The sequence below is a fragment of the Balearica regulorum genome, chromosome Z (genome assembly GCF_011004875.1).
Source record: "Balearica regulorum gibbericeps isolate bBalReg1 chromosome Z, bBalReg1.pri, whole genome shotgun sequence".
Taxonomy (NCBI): domain Eukaryota; kingdom Metazoa; phylum Chordata; class Aves; order Gruiformes; family Gruidae; genus Balearica; species Balearica regulorum.
The window spans coordinates 51,803,770-51,828,920 of record NC_046220.1 but is presented as its reverse complement, the minus strand read 5'-3'; the positions used below and the strand labels follow the sequence as shown (position 1 = coordinate 51,828,920).

At 40.2% G+C, this 25,151-nt stretch overlaps 1 protein-coding gene across 6 annotated transcripts in view; it reads right to left on the bottom strand.

Annotated features, from left to right (window-relative positions):
• Positions 1 to 25,151, bottom strand: part of FREM1 (FRAS1 related extracellular matrix 1) — an 81,303-nt gene that overhangs the window by 3,367 nt on the left and 52,785 nt on the right. For 3 of the 6 annotated variants that reach the window (XM_075740160.1, XM_075740166.1, XM_075740164.1), the window contains 11 exons: positions 24,691 to 24,835; positions 22,368 to 22,497; positions 20,236 to 20,308; positions 17,139 to 17,288; positions 15,713 to 15,951; positions 14,941 to 14,988; positions 14,481 to 14,663; positions 14,083 to 14,208; positions 13,262 to 13,377; positions 6,376 to 6,461; positions 3,536 to 4,921 (listed from right to left, as the gene is read on the bottom strand). In XM_075740160.1, the coding sequence (XP_075596275.1) occupies positions 4,722 to 4,921; positions 6,376 to 6,461; positions 13,262 to 13,377; positions 14,083 to 14,208; positions 14,481 to 14,663; positions 14,941 to 14,988; positions 15,713 to 15,951; positions 17,139 to 17,288; positions 20,236 to 20,308; positions 22,368 to 22,497; positions 24,691 to 24,835 (1,496 nt within the window). In that variant the 3' untranslated portion in view covers positions 3,536 to 4,721. Of the gene's footprint in view, positions 1 to 3,535; positions 4,922 to 6,375; positions 6,467 to 13,261; positions 13,378 to 14,082; positions 14,209 to 14,480; positions 14,664 to 14,940; positions 14,989 to 15,712; positions 15,952 to 17,138; positions 17,289 to 20,235; positions 20,309 to 22,367; positions 22,498 to 24,690; positions 24,836 to 25,151 lie in introns of those variants that run through there. The other 3 variants (XR_012833008.1, XM_075740161.1, XR_012833009.1) reach the window with 3 other exon arrangements.

Below are 25,151 nucleotides of genomic sequence, written 5' to 3'. Positions count from 1 at the left end.
CAGGGCTAAGATAAATGTCCTTTCATGTGTATTGGCCCATGTTCTCATGGCTGTAGGTAGGTACACATGATGGTTTTATCTCTATTATAATTCTCAGGCTGGTAGGTTTTGGACAGGTGTCCACCTCCTGAAGCATCTCCTGAATGGTACTGGCACATATGTACTGCCTAATTCCAAACCCAGCCTGAGGAGCTATGTTGGGTTTGTGCTTGATGATTGCTTCAAGTTGTTAAGCTGTGGGACAGTGAGCTAGGGAAGAATCTGGGCAAAGAGACATTTCAGTCTTGAGGAAGACACGTCTTTCTTAGATTGCCATCAATAATTTGAGAGACCAGTTGTTTGACAACACCAAGAAAATGTTTGTAACATAATCCAAGAAAGAAGATGCAAATAAGTGTTTATTAAAGTAAAAATATATCTAGACTTACCTGAAAAATTCATCTGTATGAATAAAATTATATTCTTTTGCTTACTGTGTTTATATCCAGTACTTCAGCTTCCTATTCTTTAGGACTACTTCTGACTGAAAACAATACATTATCTCAAATAATAAAAATATTTATTAAAAAGAAACATTTTTAATATGTTATAAAACATAAAAAATGTTATTAATATGCTATAAAAATAAACAAATGAACCCTGTTGTGTTCTTGTCTTCTAAACTTGTATTGCTTGTGTACTGATGTAGAGGATGGTAGTTAAGCAATGGAATTAGAGTAGCAGACTTCATATTACAAGCAGCGTATCTTCTTAACGGGTGATAAGAGAGGAGAACTGACTTCTGCATCTCTTCCATGAAGATGACTGAGGTTACTGAGGGACAATGACATTTTTTTCACATTCTCCTTTAAATCAAGAATCATATTAAAATTCAATTTTTAATTGAAATCTTTCTTGAAGTCATGTTTCCTCTTGTATAGTTCCTTGCAGATCTGTAACTTTTCTTAAATTTATTTCTTAAAATGAACAGTATTTTCTCTTTTAAAAATGGTTTGCTTATGATACAAATGTCCTTATAATATTAATTCAGGAATAGCCTCATGCAGAGCATGAACAGAAGCAGAATTCAGAAACTTCACAGAGTAAACAGGAAATATATTATGCTTAACTATAAGTGCATTTCTACTATGCCCATCACTATATTTTCTATCACTAGAGAAAAAGCTTTTGTGAGATTATGAAACTGAAGAAATGCATATTCACCAAAATATGTTGCAGTTTTTATTATTAACACACATTACAAAGTTAAACATAACAATATATATTGTGTTCTGAATACAAGAATTACAATAGCACCAGTCTTGTGATGTAAATAAAGTCAAATTACAGTATTCACTGAATTATATAATTCTCTCAAAGCTATTTTTATAATTTTAGAATGAGCGAATAAAGACTTTAAAACATTCAGTAGGTTTCAGTGTGTACAAAAGATATCTGGAAAACTTTTCTGTTTTTTTTAGATTAAAAACTTGATCTCCATGAAGTTAATAACAACATAAATGTTTTAGAGTATTTTGGTTTGGAAGAAGTGCTCCGGTGGTCAGCTACCTATCAATTTTTTTCATAACTTTTTTTTTCATAATTTTTTTTTCATAATTTTTCATTGTCTTTGAGTCAACTACTTCTCTGTCAAATTTGTTTGAAATTGGTCAACAGATTTAAAAGATACTTGACAGGGGAAGATGGTGGTTAAAAGCAACAGGCATAAAAAGAGCTCATGTTTCCCATCCCTGTATAGAAAGCTAGGCTAACTGCTGGGTTCTTTTCACTGAGCTGCTGCATCTTGGTTCTGTTGCTTTGAAAGGTATGTGGATAGTTCTACAGAAATAAATCCCTTGTTTATCCAGAAAGTGAGGCATCCATAGGAATTTACACGTTCCTTGTTCTTACTTTCAGCCTCTTGAAATTCCCCTGCTGCTGCTGATCCTCTGAATACTGGTTTTCCCCTGAGTTTACACAGAGTCTAATTCAAAATTACTGAAAACCAGAAAAATTCCCAATAACTTCTCAGGATTTTAGGCCCTTTCTTTACTAAACCCCTCAGAGACAACTTCCTATGGCAATAGAAAAAGTGATTTACTTGTATTTTCCCTGGTTTGAGTATGTTGTATTCTTTGAACTCCGATATTCTAATAAAAGCTGTAAAAATCGGTGAAAAAATACTTCATTTTTAAGGACAGAACAATTAAAACTTATGAATAAATGTTTGGAACAGTTCATTGTATTGAAAAACAGTTCAGCAGCCTTTTCAGGGCAGAAATATCCTTGCATTGCAATATAAGAATTTTAGCTTCATTTGTGTATTGTTTTAGATCTAATGAAACCAGTAAACATACACACTTTGCACCACTAACAGTCTATTGTGTACTGAAATCTTCATACTCTTCAATCACTTTAAAGTAGTTCAGATGAGATACACAAAAGGAAACCTCTGAGATCACTGTTGTCTTAGACCAGGCATTTATTAGTTACTGATCAAGTAACAAGCACATTGGTCAGAATTTTCTCTCTGTTGATGTCATTCATTTATTAAGTAATTAAGAGAGGTATTTAAATAATCTGAACAGGCTTTATCAAGACAGCACCAATAAACTAAGCAGTTTTTATAAAAAGAAGGCCCTAAAAAATAAAGGTTTATGTTTATGTCTAACCAAGTTCTCTTAGTCAATTTTTCCTGCAATATCACGACACAACAGCAAGAGATCCCAAGAGTGCTTTTTTAGATCCTAATTTTTTTTGCTGTGAAAACTATCAGAAATAAAAACAGGTCTAGATGGGCACTCAAGGGTACTTGGTTGAAACAATTAGCCTATTTATGTTGATCTAGAAAATTCCTTAAGCAAAAGTGTTAGTATCTGGAAGCTTGGCATAAAGATTGCCATGACCCACCCCACCCCCCACCCCCCAAAAAAAAAAAAAAGAAATCCTGGAAATATTTTTGTCTGTATCTGTTGATACCAACAATAAGGGTGAGGAGGTTCTGTCCACAGTATTTTTCTGTATTTTTGCAATGCACTTCTGCTTATCTGCAACAGTGCTCTCAGAAAGGTTCTCTTCTGTATACAAAGACTGTCCAGCTAGTCACATGCATATTCATTTAACATGTCACCGGCAAGGAGGAAGGATAAATAACCTGTGTATGCCAAAGGCAAGGAGAAGGGATAAATAATTCTGGAAACGGTGTCCCTCGGCCCAGAGAGGAGATGTGATTCAGCTGCATCCGCCCCTCGCAGGACTGAGAAATTGCTGTGAGGAATCCCAGAGGGAGGTTTTGTGCCTCTGGTGCAAATAGCGTACAGATGCAATCGGTGCAGAGGCTGGGTAGATGAGCTGATTGGGGGCAAAGGGAGAATCAATTGCTGGCAGCAGGCAGGCAGATGGGAGGGATGAGAGTTCGTAAGGTACAGGGCAAATTCAGCCTACCCAGTGCCACGCCAACTGTCACACACTCATCATGGGCAGAGGGAGGGTTTGAGAAGAGCTTTAATTTTTACTATATTTTTTTAGGAAGATTATGACTTGTTTCTTTTTTTCATTTATTTTAAGGCCAGCAGTAAGAAGATCTTAAAGCAAGATTTTTGACGGGTCAAAATATTAATTTACTGTAATGTTATCAAATGGTAACTCTGCAACAGCATATATTTAAATTAGTTAAAATTAAGTTATGGACAGCTTTTTTTTCCTATTAAATGCTGATTTTTAAGCCTTTCTCAGAACTAAATCTGGATTTTTAATTATTATTTTTAAAAGCCTCTAAGCCCTAATAAGTACTTAGATTAATACTTTTCAAAAGCCATAGCTGCTTTAGTACAAAATATGTCTCACGATTACATTGGTTTATACACACATGTAAATCCTATTGATGTTCATGTATCACTGAATATCCCAAGATAATATTCTAGGATTAAGCTTCAGTATTAAATTTTTTTGTGTAAATCATCCTTTGATGTAGCATTAGATTGAAGAGGTCCCATTATTTAATTACACTAAAAATTACAGCACCGTTCTGCAACTCCAAAACACATTGAACAATCTTGGTAGGAATGTGAACCAATATGCAGCACGGTGTGAGCAGATTCATTAGGCCAGGATCTGCTGGCCTTGGGAGGCAGAAAAAGAAATACAAGGCTTGGCTCCTCTGTCACTAAAACTTGCCGTTGGTATTTTCATAAGACATTGTACTTCCACCAAAGAAGCCGCAGTCTCCTGACATAATGTCCCTCCCCTTGTCACCCAAGAGGACCTGTTTGTAGCCAGCAGAGTCTACCCTCATTTCCACCCCAGGCAGTCTTCCTGTTTTTGTGACTGCAGGGTAAAACTACAGTTTCTACTGCAAATAAATCAAAGCAACAGCCAATTCACAACCCCTCCTTAAGCGTGAAGCAAATCAACTGATGTGCTGCTTTCTTTAAAAAAAAATAAAATCGTATTTTTACACAGAAATGTGATAAAAGCCTTTAGGCCTAGCTCTTTGGTGTAAAAATACATACAAGCAAGTGATAGATTTGGGGAGAGTTCAAAACCTTAATATGGACTTAATCTTTGCAACTGACCTCTATTCCTTGGTTAGAGTCCAACACACCTGCATCTCTGGCAGCATATAAAATAAACCTTGCCGATAATTAGGACACTTTTCTAACTGCACACCCTCACGTGTCTGCAGATAAATAAGACTGAAACAACACGAATGTCCACGTGCTTTCACAGGGATCCTCCATGCTTTACAGCTTTCGTGAACATATATAGCTGTTCCATTTGGCCTTCCTGCAGTCAGTTGCTTGCCATTTTCCTCGCTTCTGCACCAATACGCAATTTCTTCCTCTCTTTGGAAAGTGGTAGGAGCCTCTTCTCCAATTCATGTAGGTTACAGGTTCTCCTCCATTCCACTCCCAATGTCCAGGATTGACTTGGTCATTCAAGCCTGTGTGAAATTGGTTAAGACCAAATCAGTGATATTTATCATCTCTGGAGCCTGATGCCAACACAAACATGTTGTTCTATCTCTTTGTTAAAAAAACACATATAATATTGTGCTGAGAGAAAAAACCCATCTGGAAGAATACAAGTAAAATACAGTTTAATATTTCATAAGGCCATCTGAATCACAATTAGTGCCATATGAATAAGGGAAAATATACTTCTCTGCATTATTGCCTATCTAAAATGTTCTCTCTGTTTCTATCTATTGCATGTCTGTCATCTCCCAAATTTCTCTTCTGATATTTAAGACTCCATGCAGAACGTTGTATTCAAGTTTGGACAGCCTCAGATGCCTTCAGATTCCTTCTGAAAATAAAATCCTGCAGATCTTTGTAGACCTTGTTTACACTGTTGAGATTAACAGTTGTACAATTAGGTTTTGTTAATTAATACAACGTAAAACACATCTTTTCATTTAGCCTCTGAGTTACTAAGACCAACATGGGTGGCATATTTCCAGACATGACCTGTCTTCTAGAAGAAACCAAGATCAGAAAATTGACAAGACCATCAGAAAATGGCCTTGTAGTCTTTATTCTTATCAGAGGGTTTTATTCCTCTCAGGTTAACAGAATCATGATACAATTAAACATGATCCCAAACTAACTGTAGTTTTTAAAGTTAATTTAGAATAGCTAGTAAATCCATCTCAGAAAATTACTAAGAGCTGAAAATTGCAGTTCTCAATTGGAAAATAGAACCTAAAATATGGACAGTGTAGCAGAAACAAGAGGGGTCAGAAGAAAGCAATAGCACTAGTCCATGAGCTCAGGCACTCATTCCCAGGAAGGGCTCAGGGGGTCCAGAGAAGGCCCATCTGAGCCTGTGTGGTGCTTAGTTGCCAGCTGAGGTTAAACCACAACACTAAGGAGATCAGAGGTGCAGAATAAGAAATAGACAGCTAAATCTAAAATGATGTGATGAAATCTTCTTTAGCTGATCATCTAATTAATTCATAAGATTTCTGATACAAGATGACACCCTTAAGTTAGCAGTAACATAAATATTTATTTAAAGTAAAATAAAGTCAAGTGAAGTAAAAAGATAAATTACAGATAAATCAAGTAACAGTCAAAAGAAAGGTGAGATAAACAGAAGAGTAGGAGCTCCATCAGAACTAATTTTACTAGCTAGTATTAAAATGAGAAAGATTTCAAGGTTTCAAAAACAATCCAGCGATAGGCATGATAAACTCTTCTTTTTTGATAAAGACTTATAAAATTAGCCAGGTAGATTATGGCTTTCAGTTTATGCCTTGCTCTGAAATACTAAAAGCAGCAGAAAGTTGAGGATAATGCAAGGTTTGAAAACTGGGCTGGAATTGCTGTGGCAGTTTCTGCTTTCCCAGGTGCACAGGAACCTCCCTTGGAGGGACCAGGCAGCCGCTGTACTTGCCTATCCAAAAGGGCTTCCTCCCACTGAAGTCCCACAGCCACTGCATGTGTTGTTCATTAGCCGCACTTGCCAGACTCCCCAGGTATCTAGGCTCAAGGAGAAAGGACAGAGTAATTAGCATTCCACAGAGTGACAGACAGCTCCTATCGACTTATCAACAAGGGGCACTGATTCTAATATAAAGCGTATCAATAACTTTTCACAGGAAAACTGGTACTTACTGGCATGAAAGAATAAAGTCCTAAAATTCTGGATCACTTGGAGAGGAACCGAAGTCCCAGTCTGATTTTTCTAACAGAAAAATTAAATCAGCTGGGCAACTGAAAGAAATGTACACAGGAAACGTGTACCTCATACTCACAAACTGTGTTTTAAACCATTGACACAATTGTTGACACACACTTTTCTTTAAAAAAGTAATCTGCATGCACTAAAATCCAAGCTGCTGAAAGATAGAGCTTCACCCATTTGGTAGTAGAGCAGACTGTGTCTTTTTAAAATGCTGTTCTGACCAAACCAAATCTTTGAATACTACAGTTATGATGTTGGCCATGTTTCAAAAAAGAACTAAGTGGATGTAATTTAGGGGTCTGGCTTAGAGTGGTACTGTGGTTCTGCGAGGTAATGTTGGGTTGTCTGCAATGACTGTGCATTTAGTTCAGATTGGAAAGCAGTTGCGGTGTGTATTAACCAGCCTATTTCAGAATGAAGCCAATGCATAAGCTCTGCTCTGTGTTTGTACTTAAACTATGCCAACCCCAAAGGACGACTTGCAAACCCTTGCCACTGAGTGGCCTTGCCGCTGTGAAGTCTTCCAACTAGTACTAAGCGTGCGACCACCAGCTGGCTGCTGGTGCTCATTTAGAGATCAGGCTAAATCCTGAAGCATTAAGAGACCAATGGCATCCTTCACATTTGCCAGCCATCAGTGGCTCCACTTTCCTACTTACCCATCTTTTTGCCTGCCTTGATATATCATCTTTTTACCTGTCACACCTGCCGTTGCCTTCCCTCTGGTGCTAAGCCTCTGTCATTTCTGTTGTCCCAGATTTCTGACTGCCAGTCAGTCTAACAGTGACACCAGCCCCTTCAGCCTCCCAGGATGTCCTGGGTGATGCTTGATAGAGCCCAAGCAAACAACACTACTCATCAAAACATGTTTTAAGAAAGCCAAAAACTTTTCTAGCAGCAGAATAAGTTAATGGCAAATAAGGATTTTGATAAAGTCATGACTGTTGCCAGATAATGGAGACAGATCAGTGTTGCTCCAAAAGAGATAAAGACTGTCTTCTTTAAGAGCTGGGACAACACCCAGACCTCAAGAATGGGATGGCAGACTTGAATCCATGTGGAGACCATGAACAGATCTTGGAGTACAAGCCCACCACCAAGCCTGCTGCCCAGTTAGAGACCCATGCCTGGAGCTCCATTCCTGTTTGTTGCCTTCTATCTCTTCTAACAGTACCAATCCCATGGATGCCATATCAGAATGCCACACAAGATGATAGGGAAGCAGGCAAATTTTACATCAGGAGGAATTTAAAGTAGTAGCCCACAATATTCTGCACGGTCCCTACTGCACAAAATCTGGACTGTTCCTTAATCTAGGCGCACAGGGGCATGGTACAGAACACATTCATTGTAATGCTGATGGGAATGTCCTGCTGCAAAGGCCTCCTCCATTGTCCCTGCAGTCAACCAAAGCGGCAGGGTATTCGCCGTCTGCTCCGCTTTGCACGGTGGGTCTGCCAAGGCCTGCAGGAGAGCTGAGTGTTAGCCCTCACAGCCTGCGTAATCATGGCTGCCCTAGACTGAGCACCACACAGTACCATAGGTCCCATCAAGGGCCCCCTAAGTTCAGAGACCACCTGAGAACAAAGCGTAAAGGATCTCATTAACATCTGTGCACCTCTGGTAGAGGTGTGGCAGAATGGCCTCAGAAACATTGATCACGAATTTATAAATGGCAGACTGTACCAGCACCAAGTGGTTAGCAGCTGTCTGGTAGGTGTTGGGATCGTGCACCCGCTTATGGCACAGGCTCCCAAAACTTCACACTGTAAGCTGCCAGCACAGAGGCTTTGACTGTGCTTCTCATCACGGTAAAGTTTAGTGCATGGTGTTGGTGCCTGTATGTCCCAAGGTTGACACGCTTCCACACTTCTGAGCCCATCTACCATCCACCAAATCTGCAATGAACCAGGAACGAAGCTGTTACACTGACAAAAGCTCTTGGAAAGTTTTGCACTCCATCTGCTTCCTCAGACAAAAAGTGAAGGAAAGCAGGATCAGTTTATTCAGGGTGTCCCCCCCAGGGCAACTGACTCAGAGGCAGGATGCCATTCCTCCTCACAGTGACTGTGGGTGGCCACTGACCAGATGCAGGGCTAAGAAGACATTTGGGCAGCAGTTGCTGTGGTATCACCACTAGCTGAGGAATAACAAAAATAGGGTATTTTGTCTGGCTTCTGCTTCAGGACAATCAAAGCCCTGGAACTTACTTTAAGTAAGCATAGCTTATTCGTCTTGTTTCAATTGTTTTAAAAAATGTGAACACAAAAAGGATCAATGTGTATCAGTAACTTCTATATTGTTTATGACATACAGGGGTGGTCTGAGCAATAACAGTTTCAGACTTTTACTTCACTCCAAGTACCAGGGAGAGACTTCAGCACTGTGAAAGGAAAGCAGTGCGATAATAATGTTATCTAATCTTTTATCCATAGGAATGCTTTCTAAATACAACCTGAGACACACACATGACTGAAGAGAGAACAACTGTTCTAATTGCTACACCTAGTCAGGGGTTTTGATGTATTGTAGGGAAATGAGAACAGTCCTGAAGGAACATACCATTTACGATGATATTTCTAACTGTGCCTCTAGGCAGAGCGCCAGACACAGGAAATTACAAGATAATGTTATTTATGGAGTTATGTAAATCTACAACTTCCTAATTTAAATGACTCTAGAGAAGGGGTCATAATGCCTTTTTGAAAAACAAACAAACAAAAAAACCCCAACCCCCTCCAAAAACCATACACATCACTAATTTCTGTGCTAAATTATTCCTAATTTACTAATTCCTAAAATATTATGTGCTAAATTATTTGAAATTATTCCGGTGTGCTCCAGAATTTTTACTATCAAGTCAAGAGCATCCATCATCTTAGAGCATAAAGGAAGTATTTTGGGTAGCCACTGACCTTGAAGTATTATATGCAAAACACTTAGCACAAAGACTTTGCTCAGTTTACATTAAATTATCCAATACATTTAAAGGAGTTTTGTACCATTCCAATAAATTTAACTTCAGGAAAAGCACACTTGGCTAGCTATGAAGGTCTCCGCAGCACAGGAGGACATTTAATTTGAACTGCTGTCGTAAATCCAGGTCCTGTACTGATGGTGAAGGTGGGGAGTGACTGAGAGGCTCTGCTTATCCCAGGCTTTTGTTTGATCACCTAGGGAGTAATCCTGGTGCCTTGAAACGGGTGTCTAGTGTTGCTTACAATGCCTCGTGGTATTCAAAACGTTCAGATGAGGCTTGCAGACATGATGCAGAGTTTACAGGAGCATCAGTTGAAAGTCTCTAGGTACCTGAATCCCTATGCTGAAGTCACTAGCAATAATATCAGTTAAAGCAGTCACTTAGAGAACTAGCACAGCATTAGGAGAGGAGGGCAGCAGGGCCTATCCTGCTTTGCACTGAGCCGTCATGAAGGATCTAACCTATTATTTTAGGTGTGGTTCTGCCTGTGATTCCCAAGGACTGAGGCCACCTGCTGCTAATGTACAAACACCAAACAAAATAACGGGCCCTGCCTTACAAAGCTGGCAGTAAAAGATCTGAAATCTGACCATATTTAAGATGTAATTAAATGTTCAACTTCAAGAAGGTGAAGGTATAATCTGACTAACAAAGCAAAAGATGCAACTGTGGGTTCTGTCTATCCAGGGAGAGTTCCTGCAGTGGCAGCAGTGAAACCATGTCACGTGCAAGTGAGTCCTGCTGCACTGACCCTTGGGGAGGGCATGTTACTATGGGATAAACAAGAACTGTTACATAAATCACCAAAATTGCTGCTAGATCAGGCTGCTGTGGGGTCACTCAGCTGTAATATCCCCCAGATGCTTCGCTTCACGTTGCCAAGGGCCTCTTCATGCATATAAAACAAAGATAGAGAAATGAGTTCTTAAACCACCTTTCCCTCCTATGTATTGGAGAAGGGTTAGAAATGGTGCAAGATTTTCACAGCAATTAGCTGAGATTTTTTCCACCCACACTATCACTGAGGCATATAGCAACTTGTATCAAGACAAGCACATTTTTGTGTCTGCTTCTGTCACTGTACATGGAAACTGAAGAAAAGGTTGGTATGCCACCTGGAACAAATCGATCCAAGGTATGTCAAAGCTCAATAGAAGCCCAAATAGGTTTGCATAAGCCCATGTACATATAGTTATGTCTTTGCTTCTGCAATAAACTGGTAGTGTTGCTTTGATGGAATAGAATCATAGAATACCAGGTTGGAAGGGAACCTCAAGGATCATCTGGTCCAACCATGCAAAAGCACAGTCTAGACAAGATGGCGCAGCACCCTGTCCAGTCGAAGCTTAAAAGTCTCCGATGTTGGGGAATCCACCACTTCCCTGGGGAGATTATTCCAATGGCTGATTGTTCTCATTGTGAAAAGTTTTCCTCTTGTGTCCAATCAAAGTCTCCCCAGGAGTAACTTGTACTCATTACCCTATAAAAAGAGAGTCTCCATCTTCTTTGTAGCCACCCTTTAAGTACTGGAACATAGCAACGAGGTCACACCTAACCCTTCTTTTCTCAAGGCTGAATAAACCTGATTCTGTCAGCCTTTCCTCATATGGCAGGCTTCCCAGTCCTTTCATCATCTTTGTGGCCCTTCTTTGAACCCTTTCCAGCCCATCCATGTCTTTTTTGTATAGCTTGGTCTCAAGTCCATCATCTCAGGATAACACTGTTTTCTCCAAGAGGTTAGGAGGCTGGTTAGTTGGAGACTGTTACTGAAACAACTTTAACAACACTTGTGCTTTTTTCCTCTTCTGTATAATAGAAAAAGTCTAGCAAGAAAATTGAAGGTTAAAATAATGCCATTTTTGTAGCAATAAAAATGATTCTTATTTTTCAGTGACATTTTTTCAGATTTACTGAAAGTCAATTCTAAGGTTTTCATTTAATATCTAATGTTTGTTTGATCTATTAAAAAACTGAGGACTGATCTCTATGCTGATTTTATTTTCTTGTTGAATATATCAGCTATTTAAATGTCAACAGTAGAAGTCTTAATAACTCAAATACCACAGTTGGTGGTGGTGATTGCTGAGGGGGAGCTGGGCAAAAGCACAAAATAAAATTTATTAAGTTATCTTCTTGTACCACTTTTAAGTGTGTGCCTGGGGTTGTACTTTTGTAGATCGTTTCCAGATGGAGGCCAGAAGTACTTCATTTACCAAGATAAAGCTTCCTTAGTCTGTGGTAGCCTGACATTAAATGAATCGTCGCTGCCCTAAGATACATTTGCTTGTGGATTCAGTAATATGCCTTGACTTTTTGTGGAGGTTTTTAACACTCTTATTAATCTACTGTTATTCAGTTTATCATCTACATTGCACACTACAGCCTTCAGCAAGAAGTTACCACCTACAAATTATATGGGTCACCGGGAGCACACTCTTCTAGGAAATGGGGAACACCTCCCAGCAGAGTAACGTATGTTCCCAAGGGATCAATTCAATGTTGAAGCCTTCAGAAATAATAATAATAATAGTAATAATTAAAAAAGATAGAATATTCACAACTTACAGCTTTGTTTGGACAAGTAACAAAATAAAAGCAGGTGATAGAAAACCATTTCAGGTGAAATTTTAAGTAAACCAATTAACAATGTGAAATTTGTAGAGAGCTCACAAGAGCAGGTAATACTTGCATTTTAGTAAAGAATAACTTCCATCAGCTGGGAGGTATTAGAATCAAACCTTTCCTTTTGTGTGTTACCAAGACAACATAATCTGGCATAACTGACAGGAATGAATCAAGGTTTGTTATGCATGCTTGTCCATGTTTCATGTTTCCTGCATGTCCTTCAACCACTTATGGAATATATTCTGTTTTTTTTCATCTCAAACTCTCCGCTGTTTCAATTTCATGGACTAATGGAGAGGTCTGTTAAAGCCCTTCCTATTATTCACCTTGGTCTTCAATGTGGTACTCACAATTCAACACAAGGTCCAGAACATACCATGGCTAGCATTTCTTCCAGTCCTAAGCTATCACACCTAAAACCAAAGCAGGCCTCCAAAGAGCAAGACTGGTGGGTTTTCTGTTTGTCTCCTATTTTGAGACAACTATTATTTTTATTTATTAGCTTTTATTTATCCTTAAACGTCAGAAATTTACTGCTAAATTGAAGTTTTCAAGTTACAGAATCTGAAGAGCTTCATCTTCAGAAGAATATGGTGAGACAGAGAGGAGCTGGCAACATTGTACTGTAGCTATATGAAGTGAAGGTAAAGCCAAGGAAGCGGTGGGTCAGAGAGGATGAAAGACTATCTTTGCTCTATTTCTCTTCTCCCAAACTAACTCTCCCATTAGGAAAGCATCCTCGCTGCAGATGGACAGCTTTGAGAATTCATGTTGTGAATAAGCTCACATCACCACCTGAAACATTATGAGACTAATGATATTTCTGTCCTCCACTGGGTCTGAATCTCAGGGCTTGTTCTATTTTTTGGGGGAGCTGTGCCAGGGCAACTGCAGTGGGGCTTATCCGAATGAACTCGGCCTTGAGAGCAGCATTCAGCTCAGGGCAACAGCAGTACACAGCAAACACATTCACTTGGAAAAGTCTCTTACTGTTCTCTGCAAGCCCGAGCAGCACCGTTCCAGGTGACCTTGTGATTCACTACCAGGAAGTAGCAGCTGCCCTCGTGATGACTCCATCCGGAGGGACATTTCTTCGTGCTTACCTCCTGAAATAAAAGAGGAAGAGGCAAAACAGACTCCTGCTCACAGTGATCTAGGTCAGTGCACTAATAATCAGGCTGAAGGCTGGAGGTGCTGCTTGTGGCCTCCCCAGAATTAAATTGAACATAAACTTTAGTGTGTGTCAATAAAGGTACAGCATTGCTTATGAGATGCAAAGAAATAAATGCATGCAAGAGGAGCCTACAATTTATAATGATCAGCTTTAAAGATGATGTGAGGTTTGAGTTCCAAAAATCATCTTAAGAGATCACATTAGTTTGTACACCATTTTCTGTCTCCTGCAGTCTGTGTAGGAAATGCAGTGCAACAAAATTCAGCATGGTATCTTACGTGGTGGAAGGGAGGTATGTTTACAGAATACCTAAGTGAGCAAATTTTAGTAACTCCTGCTCGTTCTGTCACAGCCTTCATTCACTGACTGTCTCATGCCCACATCCCCATGAGCACCAAGACATCAGTGCTCCCGTAGTTCGTCCAGAAGCAGCTGGAAAGGCAACCCCAGCAATCAAGCCCTCATCGTGTCTCTAGGAACCTTTTTTCTGCTGACAGCTAACCTGGCTCTGAACAACTCCTTTATTCCCTGTACAAGTCAATAGTTGTTAGAGGAAGGTCCTTTGCTTGAGAGTCTCATTCTCCATTGAGTGATTCTGTGCTCTGATTTAGATGCATACTCATGGTGACATTTTTACCTTGCTTTGGGAATTCCAGAATTTCCATATCATCCCATCACACTGAAATAACTTTTGAGTGCTTTCTTCATAATGTAAGAGCCCCTTTAAATCTGGTGTACAGGCCTTTGGGAAAGAGTAAAAGTCCTGGAAAGAGAAATGTCACTTGAACATTTGAAGGAAAATAATTACACAAAACAAAGAAGCTACATGAAACAGATTAAATAGGTCTTACATTAAAACTTAATGCCATGAAAACTCTTCAAGGGCTGACTGGTTAATTTATCTGTGTATTGGTTAAACTCAGCTTTGGAGTGGGAAGGGTTAGGCTGCAGATCTCAGAGGTGTTAAATCATGTTGGAAAACAGCATGACTGAAAACAGATGGTGAAAATGCCTATGAAACAAAAGGTTTCATACCTGATGTCTTGAGCTTGGTTCAGATGCTAGTTCTGCCTTATCAGCTTGTGGGATTTCTGTCTTCCTAGAGGAGACGACATTTATCTGTGGTTGTGCTTGGCTAGTTACTGACACTTCAGCCTTCTTGTTTGCTTTAGCTGATGAGGTGTCATTCTCTACTTTGAGTGATACCATCCCGTGATACTTTGTTTTACCATATCACACACACAAGGAGAACCAGAGACGGAAAAGAGAGGGTTAGCACATACAAGGAACTCTTAAATAAACTAAAAAAAACCCCAAAACCCAAAACAAAAAAAACTTGTTGCAAATCAAAGGAAAGTGACACCAAAGAAAAAGAAAGATACATAGAAAAAGAAAGTATTGGTCATAATGTTATATTAAGAGTGATAAAGCCTGGAAAGAACAGAATCAGAAAGAAATCGTAGAAATATCTGAGCAATACTCATAATGCTCTTACTTTGAAAACCACATCAGTTCCATTTCTAAATACAGATGAAGGATGAACCTGAAAAAGGTAGAAAAGCAGAATGAGATGGGCATATTCATGCATTATAGAAACAAAAAGACTTTATGTAAGATTTACTACAAGACCTAGGTTACAAATTATGCAGAACATACCTTGGTTTTAATTCTTTCTCTTTCAGAATGGAAACCAATCACCTCTGAACACAGCCATTAAAAATCACACAAGTGTGTTTATAAACAGGTTCCATTAACTTTTAAGATTACAATAGTGGAGCGTTACTAAACCACCTAACTAAACCAATGTAGTTTAAGCAGGAAAATCAATGGGCAAGTTTTAAGTAGCTGTTCCCTGTTTAAGCTAACAGTATTTTCAGCTTTTAAACTTCAGGACCAGGTGCACAGCTTCTGTACACTTGTCTGGCTCTAGTGACTTCTTCCTTCTAGCTAACCCATAATTTAGACAAGATTAGAAGCTGCCTAATTGCTGAAGTTACTTGATGCATGTTTCCTTCCCCAACTCTTTTTCTTCTTCTCTTGCATACATGGAACTTCAAAATCAGGAATTTTTTATTGTTTGGTTTTTTTTTTTTTTTCCTTGCAGTATTTTTAAATAGCTCTCAGGTCTGACTCAGAGAAAACCCAGGTAGTTTATGGTAATTGTATGGTCAGGTAGGATCACTAGAAAATTATGACAACTAAATGAAGAAATCACATCCCAGTAAATTCACAAATCAGTCCATCACTGCACTACAGAAGTCTCTTACTATTCTGCCATTTCCAGTCACTCTCAGCCTGGTTCTTGACCGATTCGCCAAGCTGTGCTCCTGCCGTGAGTCCCCTCCGTGCTCTCTCATCCCTTTGGAAGGATGCGGTGGGATCCCTTCCAAGGGAGTATTGCCAGGCCTGGAAGGTGATGAGGAGCCTGAGGAAACTGGAAACAGCATGCCTCTCCCCCAGAAGTCGTGCTTGCTTTGGCCAGAAGAATGGGAATAGCTGCACTGACCTGAAAGCAATAAAAATGGCAGATGGTCAGTTCTAACTGCATGAGCAGATAACTGGTCACGTTGACATGGGCACATAAACAGCTTGTCATTAAAAGTTGGATGATTCTATCACTTGATGTGGTTGATTTGCTGTTTGTTCAGTCATCCTCATTTGTGGGGTTTGCTATGATTATGACTGCAACTACTACCTGTATATGTGTGCTTTTATACGTAACGCATCTGTCTACCCACAGATCAGAATTTCAGTCAAGCATCTGCTGACAATACCTGTTTTCATGCATAGATTGAAGTTTGGAGTGCTGGTTTTTTGGTCATGGATAGACAGGTAGTTTTAACTAACGTTGGTGATATTTCTATCATGCCCAGACAATTTTCTCTTCAGAAATCCAGGACACTATTGTTCCTACAAAGCAGTTGTGTCAATTAACTCTTCAGTCACATTATGAATGTTAAAGAGAAAACAGATCTGAAATTTTAAAAGGAATTTTTGTAAAATGAAGCCTAATTCATTGAAACAGAGGTATTTAAAATATTGTTTCACTAAGCACCAGAAGAAAAAACATTCTTCAGCTTTCAGAGAACTCAGCTGCTTTGCTAGCTATTTCTGTTTTTCTGCAGTTGCTTCTTTTTTTGTACAATTTTAGGCACACCACATTTGATCACTGAAAAACACAATAATAATGCAGACATAAAAGCCTAAACTCTGTAATCATCACTGCTGCGTGCTGTAATGTTGTGGATGGTGCTTGCTAAGCATTAGAAAATGTATTGCTAAGAGCTGGGTTTAGTTGTTAGGTTTCTTTTTTGAGAAGAAAATAAATCTTTTTCAGAGGTCTGTAATAACTGTTAAACAATAATTGGGGAAAAAAATTCTAATGGACCTAGGAACATTTTTTCCCACTTTAATAAATGAGAACTGAACTCATGTTGTTATGAAAAGTGGTTTATTTCCTTGCACCCCTCTCATTTTGTACTTGTTGCTTTCTCCATGCTGTGTTTCCTAAGAGGATGCATGTGACTGTGTGAGGCAATAAAGGGTCTGCAACCGTCAAGCCTGTTTTCTCCAAAAAGAAATTAAGCATTTTGATCTGAAGGTGAGTGTTAGGAACAACTTGTGCTTGAAAATAAGTAGCTACGAAGCCAAGATTGTCCCACCTTCTTAATGATGAAGATCAAAAGAGAATACCTCCTTTTGAGTCCAAAATTTTCACTACAGCTTTTGTCCGAGTGCCAAGAACAGCATTCACAGGGGAGTTCAGAACTACTTCAAAGACTTCATCATCTTCCTCTAATCCGTCATAGGTAATTGCTATATTCCACGTCTTGGTTGACATTCCTAACAGAAATAAACATTTTAATTACTCTTTAAGTGCTATTTCAATCAATCGGGGTGTCAAAGAAATATATTAATTAACATGTCTGCAGCTAGAATGGAGTAGCTGGTGTATGCTATTGTGCTCCTACTGACTGGACTCCTGCTGTTCTGCCAAATAACATTAAGTTCGAATTTGTTCCTGTGCAATGATGAATCAGTTCAAGTGCACATGCTGTAACAAAAAGCTGCTTGTAGATGTGCAAAATGACACTAAAATACACAGATTTAGGACTTCCATTGCAATTTTCAGGAGAAAATGTGTCATATGCTTTAAATCTTGAAACCTTACTTTTAGAGGTGGAACAGTTATTTTAAAATACCTGCAAATGGATCAAAGACTATGTTTGATTGAAGTACAATCTTTTAGGCAGATTTTATACCTGGTTACAAAACTTTTACTTCGTAACTTGCTTTTACTGGGTAACTTCAGGCTTGTATTACAGGAATGAAAAAGATCATTCCAAGCTAAAGGACTAGGCTGGTTATTACCCAAAAGGCAAAATTTATTCAGGAAAAGTCAGAGGCAGGTAGCAGGACAGAAACAGATCTCAACATACACATTGTTGTCAACAAAACATCTTGTGAACTGTTTCTGCATCGCAAAGTCAGTGCTAACATCCAAAATGAATATCAAAGATTAAATGTGCAACACTGTAAAAAAAAAAAAATTCTATATCCTTATGACACTGCATAACCTCTATTTCCTTGTTCCTTTCCAGTATGAATCATTTAGCTAAGAGAAGCTGTCTATACAAACAGACCCATGAAGTTGGATAGGGTCTTCATGTGCTGCAGTTTATTGTTTGCAGTCTCATGTGCCAATCAGTCCACTCAATTAGCATAGTTGAGGTTTGTTTTTAAAACAAACCTGTCAGCCTCACTAAATAATTAGCAAATACCACTAATTAATAAATATCAAACATCTTGAATCTAGAACTAAGAAATGGATGCCTTGAATGTAATAGTTTGGAGGGTCCTTCCCTAAGGTTAAGCCTAAGCAAAGGACTTTTGAAGAGAGCCACCCAAAAAAGACTGTGTGAGGGAGCTCAGCTGGTTTAACTGAGAAGCTGGGCAAGAAAAGAGGAACAGTGCGCATCTCTCCTGCCCACGTCCACAGTTAATTTTCACATGGCTTACTACCATATTCAGAAAGACAATAACAGCAACTCCAAACTGTCCCATACTTGGAGCATCTGCATGGACCAGCAGAAAAAGAAAATTCTAGTAAAGCGTCTTGCACTAAAAATCTCTTTGCAACAAACTCTAGCCATTTCAGTCCAGAGGGTGGTAAGCTTGACTGTATATTACATTAGAGGAAAGAGCTGGAATCCTGGGTCAGCACAGTATGAAGGACTCTTTTACACTGATCTCTCAGATCTTTCTTCCATCTCCTAATATAAAACTAAAAAAAAAAAAAAAAACTAATGCTAGATGAAGGGTCTGAGAGAGAGGCTCATTGCTTTCAGAAGTTTCATGTGTGTTCCAGAAACACTGGAAATTAGGGCAGATTTCCACCCTTCCACACAGTTTTTTTTTCACTGCTGCTTACTGGGTGTCCTCCCTTATCTACGTCTGAAAACTAACCAGCAATTGCTCATTCTACACCTTTACATAAAATTTGCCTTTCTCAAGATGGGCTGTAGTGGCAGATTTCCAAAATAATCAGATTTGTGACTCTGAACTTAAAGCTACAAGTTTTCCTATGGGATAGCCAAGGGATGTATATGAATTCATCCGTGGATGCAAAGCTACATAATTTCTGTAGCATGCAATGCTTTTTTTATTCCAAAATAAAAATCTTAAGTCCTAAAGTAAAAAACCCCAGGCTTTGGCTGGAACTGACTTATTATGTTCCCCATATCTGTTTTTCAAATACAGATAAGCACTTACACTAATTTTAACCATCATATACATGCCATTTATTTCAGCCTTTCACAGATTATAAATTTTGTCTCCTCTGTAGTCATTGTGACTTTCTGCCACTGAAATCTTACTGCTGGCAGTCTCTGTTGGCATTGCAGGCAACATCCTGGGAGGCCTGCGCAGACCCCATTTTCTAAACTCAAATAAATCCTGGACTATGCCAACAGGCTGTGTTCCAAAAAACCTGAGACTTATGTATGCAAAGAAAGTGATTATGATAGCAAATGGGTTTTCATTCCCAGATACTCTATTCATATGAGAAAAAATGAGTTTTTCAGGTGAAGCTGAATTTCTGAATGGTAAATTGTGAAACTGTCACCGAGACTGTTTTTTTCCCTAGACCCAGGGAGATAATCAAAGCATAATAATAATAAATTGTGCAGAACAGAGGAAGCTTTTTTTCCAGTATCTTCACATTTGTATTTAATTTTACTATTCATTCTCCCCCAACAACAAAAAAACCAAGCTCCTTTGATAATACAGTTACTATAATTTCTTGCTATTTACAACCTCAGCCAAGGTCAGACTGCTGTTATGATTACCGTGCAAGCAGAGATGAGGTCTGAAAATTTTCAGGTTCTTTTGCACCTTTCTGGTCTTGAATGCCTTACACAACTTAAGTTGTACTCAGTTTTGCCTACATTTGAACAGCTTCCTGAGCTTTACCTATTATGTCTTAAATCTTTAGAGCATCTCACAGATCAGCTCAGGGTGAGTCCTCCCCAGCCTAGCTGGAGGGAGATTAGGAGACAACATTTCAGCACTTTTGATATTTAAACTGATGTACGCCATCTCATCCTGAGTGGTAAGGATACTAATTCACAAAGGAAGCCCACTGCACTTCCAGAAAATGAGATCAAGTGTCTTTAATCTATTCAGCTCCTCTAACTACAGATACATAACAGGTTTCATTTTCCAAAATGAGAGTTTACACATTCAAAATCAATTAATTAATTTTAAAATTATTCAGTGCACCGGTTCATACCTGGATCAAACTGAAGAAGCTTGGAGGGAGTCACTGTAAAGTCCTTTCCCAGCATAGCAGATATTTCATTGACCTTAGAAGAAATCAAACAGTAAATGCCATGTTGTGACCTCTTTCACCAAACCACTACATTCTGCTGTGTGCTGAAGCTACTGTGTGCCTCTCCATGGGTCTCAAAAAGACATGCCCACCCATACATGTGCTTAGGGTGAAAAAAGAGATGAAGACCTAAAGAATAAACATTGCAACGTGCAACTGTCGTTCTGTCCTTGCTCATGGTTTAAAACTCATAATCAAAAAAACTTGCTTGTCTTAAAATTTTGCCTTGTCTCCTCTCAAATTGCTACGTGACAGCATCAGACAGCACTTCTGTTCACTGTGAACCCAGCCGTACCTGACTTCCGGACAGGCACATCATGGCATCCTGGAAGAGCAACAGCAGCCTGGGCATGTTTGCCCATTTAGCCCTTTCTGAGGTCTTGGAAGAAGTGTTTGCACACAGATCTGTCTGTCAGCCCCAAAGACTCGTTGGGATAGGCATGAACCTCTACATATGAAGTATGGGCACTCCAGTGACTCCCTGAAATTTCATAGGAGACCAGCAGAGGACACCAGCTTGCACACTGTGTTCTTAATGCTGGGCTCAATTTCACTGGTCTTTGTAGCCAAGTGACTACCAGAGTTGAGTCACTGAAGGATAGGGCGGGATGGCCCTCGATGAAGTGAATAGCAAAATTCCCACTGACTTCAGTGAAAGAAAAATCAAAACTATGTTTCCAGTTAGGGCTGTAATCCTGAGAAACTGTGAGGGAGACTTTTAGTATTTTTCTAGCAAGGGGAGCTGGTAAAATTGTGGAATTTCCACTTTATAAGGAAAGATAAAATTTGTGAAGGCAAGTTGTACAAAACCTGTTTTACAAAATTATAACATGCAGCTTTCAGTCTAATTTTTTTTTTTTTAACATAAGACAGAGACTGTTACTGAAAATGTAGTGGACTCCTTGGGCTTTTTCCTAGGCTGATGGTGGGGTGTGGGGTTGTCCTGGTTTCAGCTGAGAGGATTGATTTTCTTCATAGTAGCTAGTGTGGGGATACGTTTTGGATTTGTGCTGGAGACAGCATTGATAATATAGAGATGTTTTTGTTCTATGGACTTATTGTTGAGCAGTGTTTACACAGGGCCAAGGCCTTTTCTGCTTCTTGCACTGCCCTGCCAGCGGGATGGCTGGGGGTGCACAAGGAGTTGGGAGGGGACACAGACAGGACAGGTGACCCAAACTGACCAAAGGGATATTCCATACCATATGACGTCATGCTCAGTTTATAAGGAGCTTGGGGGAAGGGGGGGGGGGGGGGGGGGGGGGGGGGCGGCGGCGTTCGTAGCAATGGCGTTTGTCTTCCCAAGTAACCATTACGCGTGATGGAGCCCTGCTGTCCTGGAGATGGCTGAACACCTGCCTGCCCATGGGAAGTGGTGAATGAATTCCTTGCTTTGCTTTGCTTGTGCGCGCGGCTTTTACTTTACCTATTAAACTGTCTTTATCTCAACCCACGAGTTTTCTCACTCTAATTTTTCCAATTCTCTCCCCCATCCCGATGGGGGGGGGAGTGAACGAGCGGCTGCGTGGTGCTCAGCTGCCAGCGGGGGTAAAACCACGACAGGGGTGGTGGGGTCTGGGGGGAGTGTATAAGAAATGGAGGAAGCTGCTGTGACTGTGGGGTTGAAGCTCTCATAGCTCCTGGGCGCTTCCAGCCTGAGCAGGGACATGAGAAGTCCCAAGGCCCCAGTTGCCCAAAGCCTGGATTTTAAAGTGGCAAACCCTGGAAACCCAGCTTCTGAGCACAGTAGGAAACTGCCAGAGGAAACTGCCTGCTCTGTCACAGATAGTCATCAAAACTGCTCCAAAACATTCCAGTTTTGGTTAATCAGCATTTCTACTTAAAACACATTAAGTTTTGTCAGAAATTTTTCAACTATCGGTACTAGCAAGGCCAATGTCCCAGTAAGCCTGGTTTGAAGTGCATGGCCTCCTTGCTGATTACTGAAATACCTTTTAAGTCTGAGGAAGAAACTAATGGGCTCCACTACTTATTATTAAGTTTCCAGTTAGGAGCTTGGCTTTTATCTTTACCTTCACAGCAATAAAGGCAGACTCTGCAGAGTGTCCTGCCCTGGTGATTTTCAGAGACACCACCCCCACGCTCTCACACACTTCGTATTCCGTCTGTTGCATTTCAATCCGAGACCACCGTAGCTCCAGCCTGTGGGAGAGGAAGGAAAGCCCATGTGAAGCAGAGCCACCTCCCCTGCTGCCTCCACCCCCTGCTGCTCCCAGGTTCAGTGAGGAGCCGATACACACATTGAGTCTTTGTTTCCCAATCAACACTTTTGTGTGATTTGGCTGATTAGAAAGAGGGAGAGGCGGTTAATAAATCTTCCAGTCGAGCCCCGGTCTAGCCCAAAGCAAGCCTAAATCTTGTTTCAGAAGCAGAGGGGTTCTGCAGCAACTTTGAGAAGAGCAGAGTTCATCCATAAATAACACCAAATAGTCCAAGAGAAGCTATCACTGTTTCTTCCTGTTTCACATTAGCCCTGTAGTTTTATTTTACTCTCACTCCCTGGTATTTTCTCTACAATATCCTCCTTTCTTCCCACCTTCCTTCATCTATCCTCTAACCTCCGCTAGCGTGTAGGGCACACACTAGGACTTCACCGCCTCCGTGTGAGTGCTCTCCCCGCTCCTCTTACTTTAATACTCTGTGTACTGCACTCTTCAGCCATAGAAGGGGCTGAGTCCAGGCGTCTCATACACTGAATTTTAGAATTGTTTGGGGATGTGACCGAACCTTGGAGGATCGTGAGCTGCACAAGATAGCCAATAAACATCTTGCTTTTTTAAAAGCTGTGATAAAAATTAGTGTGTGCCAGAGAGAGCTGAAAGAGAGCAGAAAGAAGGAAAATGAGCTGTGCTACTTACAAAACAATTTTAACATTTCTAAAACAACCTTTCAGGGTTGACTAGCTCTAACACCAGTGGAAGTTTCCTCCTGTATCCTGTGATACTGATGGTGCGGGCAACCCATTTAGAAACTCATTTGCTTTCTTTTAGCTAAAGAGGATGCATGTGCCAAATGTAGTCTAGCAGTATTCAGATAAAAGCTGGGATTCAAATTAATAATTTCAACATGGAAATCAAACTTGTCTTTTGAACCAGTGACCATTAGGTGATAAGTTGTTGGGTTTTTTTTTTTTTTTTAAAAAAACACCTCTCACAAGCTTTTAAGTCCAATATTAAAAATATTATTTTTCCTTAAAAGCCAAATTCCCCTTTGTTCTGAGGTCCAGATAAATTCTACTTCTCTGAAACTCATATTTTCCATACAAAAAGTGCTTTCTCTTTGCTCTCTTCGTAAAGCTGTGTTACGCATTGCTATTTATGTACTAGAAGGCACTCTTTCCCACGAGGAGAGGCAGCGTTTTCATGGTGATTTTACTCTCAGCACAGCTGCGAGCCCGCACAGCGCAGCTGGGGAAGCGCTCAGGCTGGCTGCGTTCAGATGCGTTTGCGTGTGGGGACATCTTTTGGCACAGCGCGTAACTGCCGAAACGATGTCTCCAGTTCTGCTCCGTCCCCATCCTCTCTCCAGAGCACTCCTCTGCCCCTTTTCCCTCACCATGGGTCCTCGTTTGTGAGTAGCTAGTTTATCCCAGGAAAGTAGCGTTATTTTTCTCGACTACTTGTGATTAAATAAATTGGTTGAACATTTAGCCCTATTTTCAGAAATAGGGCTAAAGAGAAGGGGAAATAAATAGAGCTAAAAAGAGAAATGTTGCCCCTGCTGTAGAGCTGTTCCTGCTTTTGGCCTTCATCATCAAAGCACAGTTCAGATGATAGCCCAGTCTCTAAATTTTGTACATTAGGTTTATCATATGCCACAAGGAAATTTTGACAGTGGATGACAAAGAAGATGCTGTGTGCCCTCCACCTTCTTTCAATGCTCTTCTGCAGAAGTATGGCTCTCATAGCTTTTACTGTTTGAGGGCATCTCCTCCATTGTCATCTCAAGCTTGTGAAAAAAGCATTGCCATCGACACAGGGCAAGAGTGACCTCCAGCTGCAGGGCCATGTACATGAATCCGCAGTCCCGTCCCTCAGCACCCAGTATCTCAGATCTCCAAATGCCCAACTGCCACTTGGAGGAAACTCCATTATGTTTTTCTGTGAGGCCCTGAAGGCCCTTCAGAACTGTGCTCCAGTCTAACCTGGAGCTAGCCCTTTGTATTGTGTCTCCCTGAGGGGAAGAAACCTTCTCTACTGTTCAAGAAAAGAAATGGCAGTTTGGGTCATAGCGATGTTCACGCCTGCACAGCTTCAAGCCCAGCACGGGTTCGTTTGCCCCGGGGAGCAGCGCACACAGTGCACCGTGGCACACACCACTGAGGGTGAGAGATACCTTTGGGGCACCGCTGAGTTTCCACTGGCATCTGTGACCTGAAACTCTATGTTGTCTGAATTCACTTCCTGCGAAGGATTGATGACATAAAGTATGATTTTGCTGTTTAAATCCTTTTGGCTAAACCCTTCCCAAATAAATCCACCTGGGAAAGAAGAGAAACATTCAGGTGAATCAAAAGCTTGTTAATAAGAACCACATAGCTCATATAGACTGTTTTCAACTTTTCTTTGCGTTCAACATGTAGAAAATTTGATTTTACAGAAACCTGGTTTTATAGCTAAACAGCAACATCCCAGCTCGTTATAAGCCCCAGCCAATTTCTGACCACATGACATGTTTATCAAATGGCCAAGTTCAATATTAATTTACTTTTTTTTCTTGACACAAGCAAATATAGTTTCTCAATGGCAGCTATTAACAACCATCTCAACTCTTTGAGGATTCATGATGAGCATAAG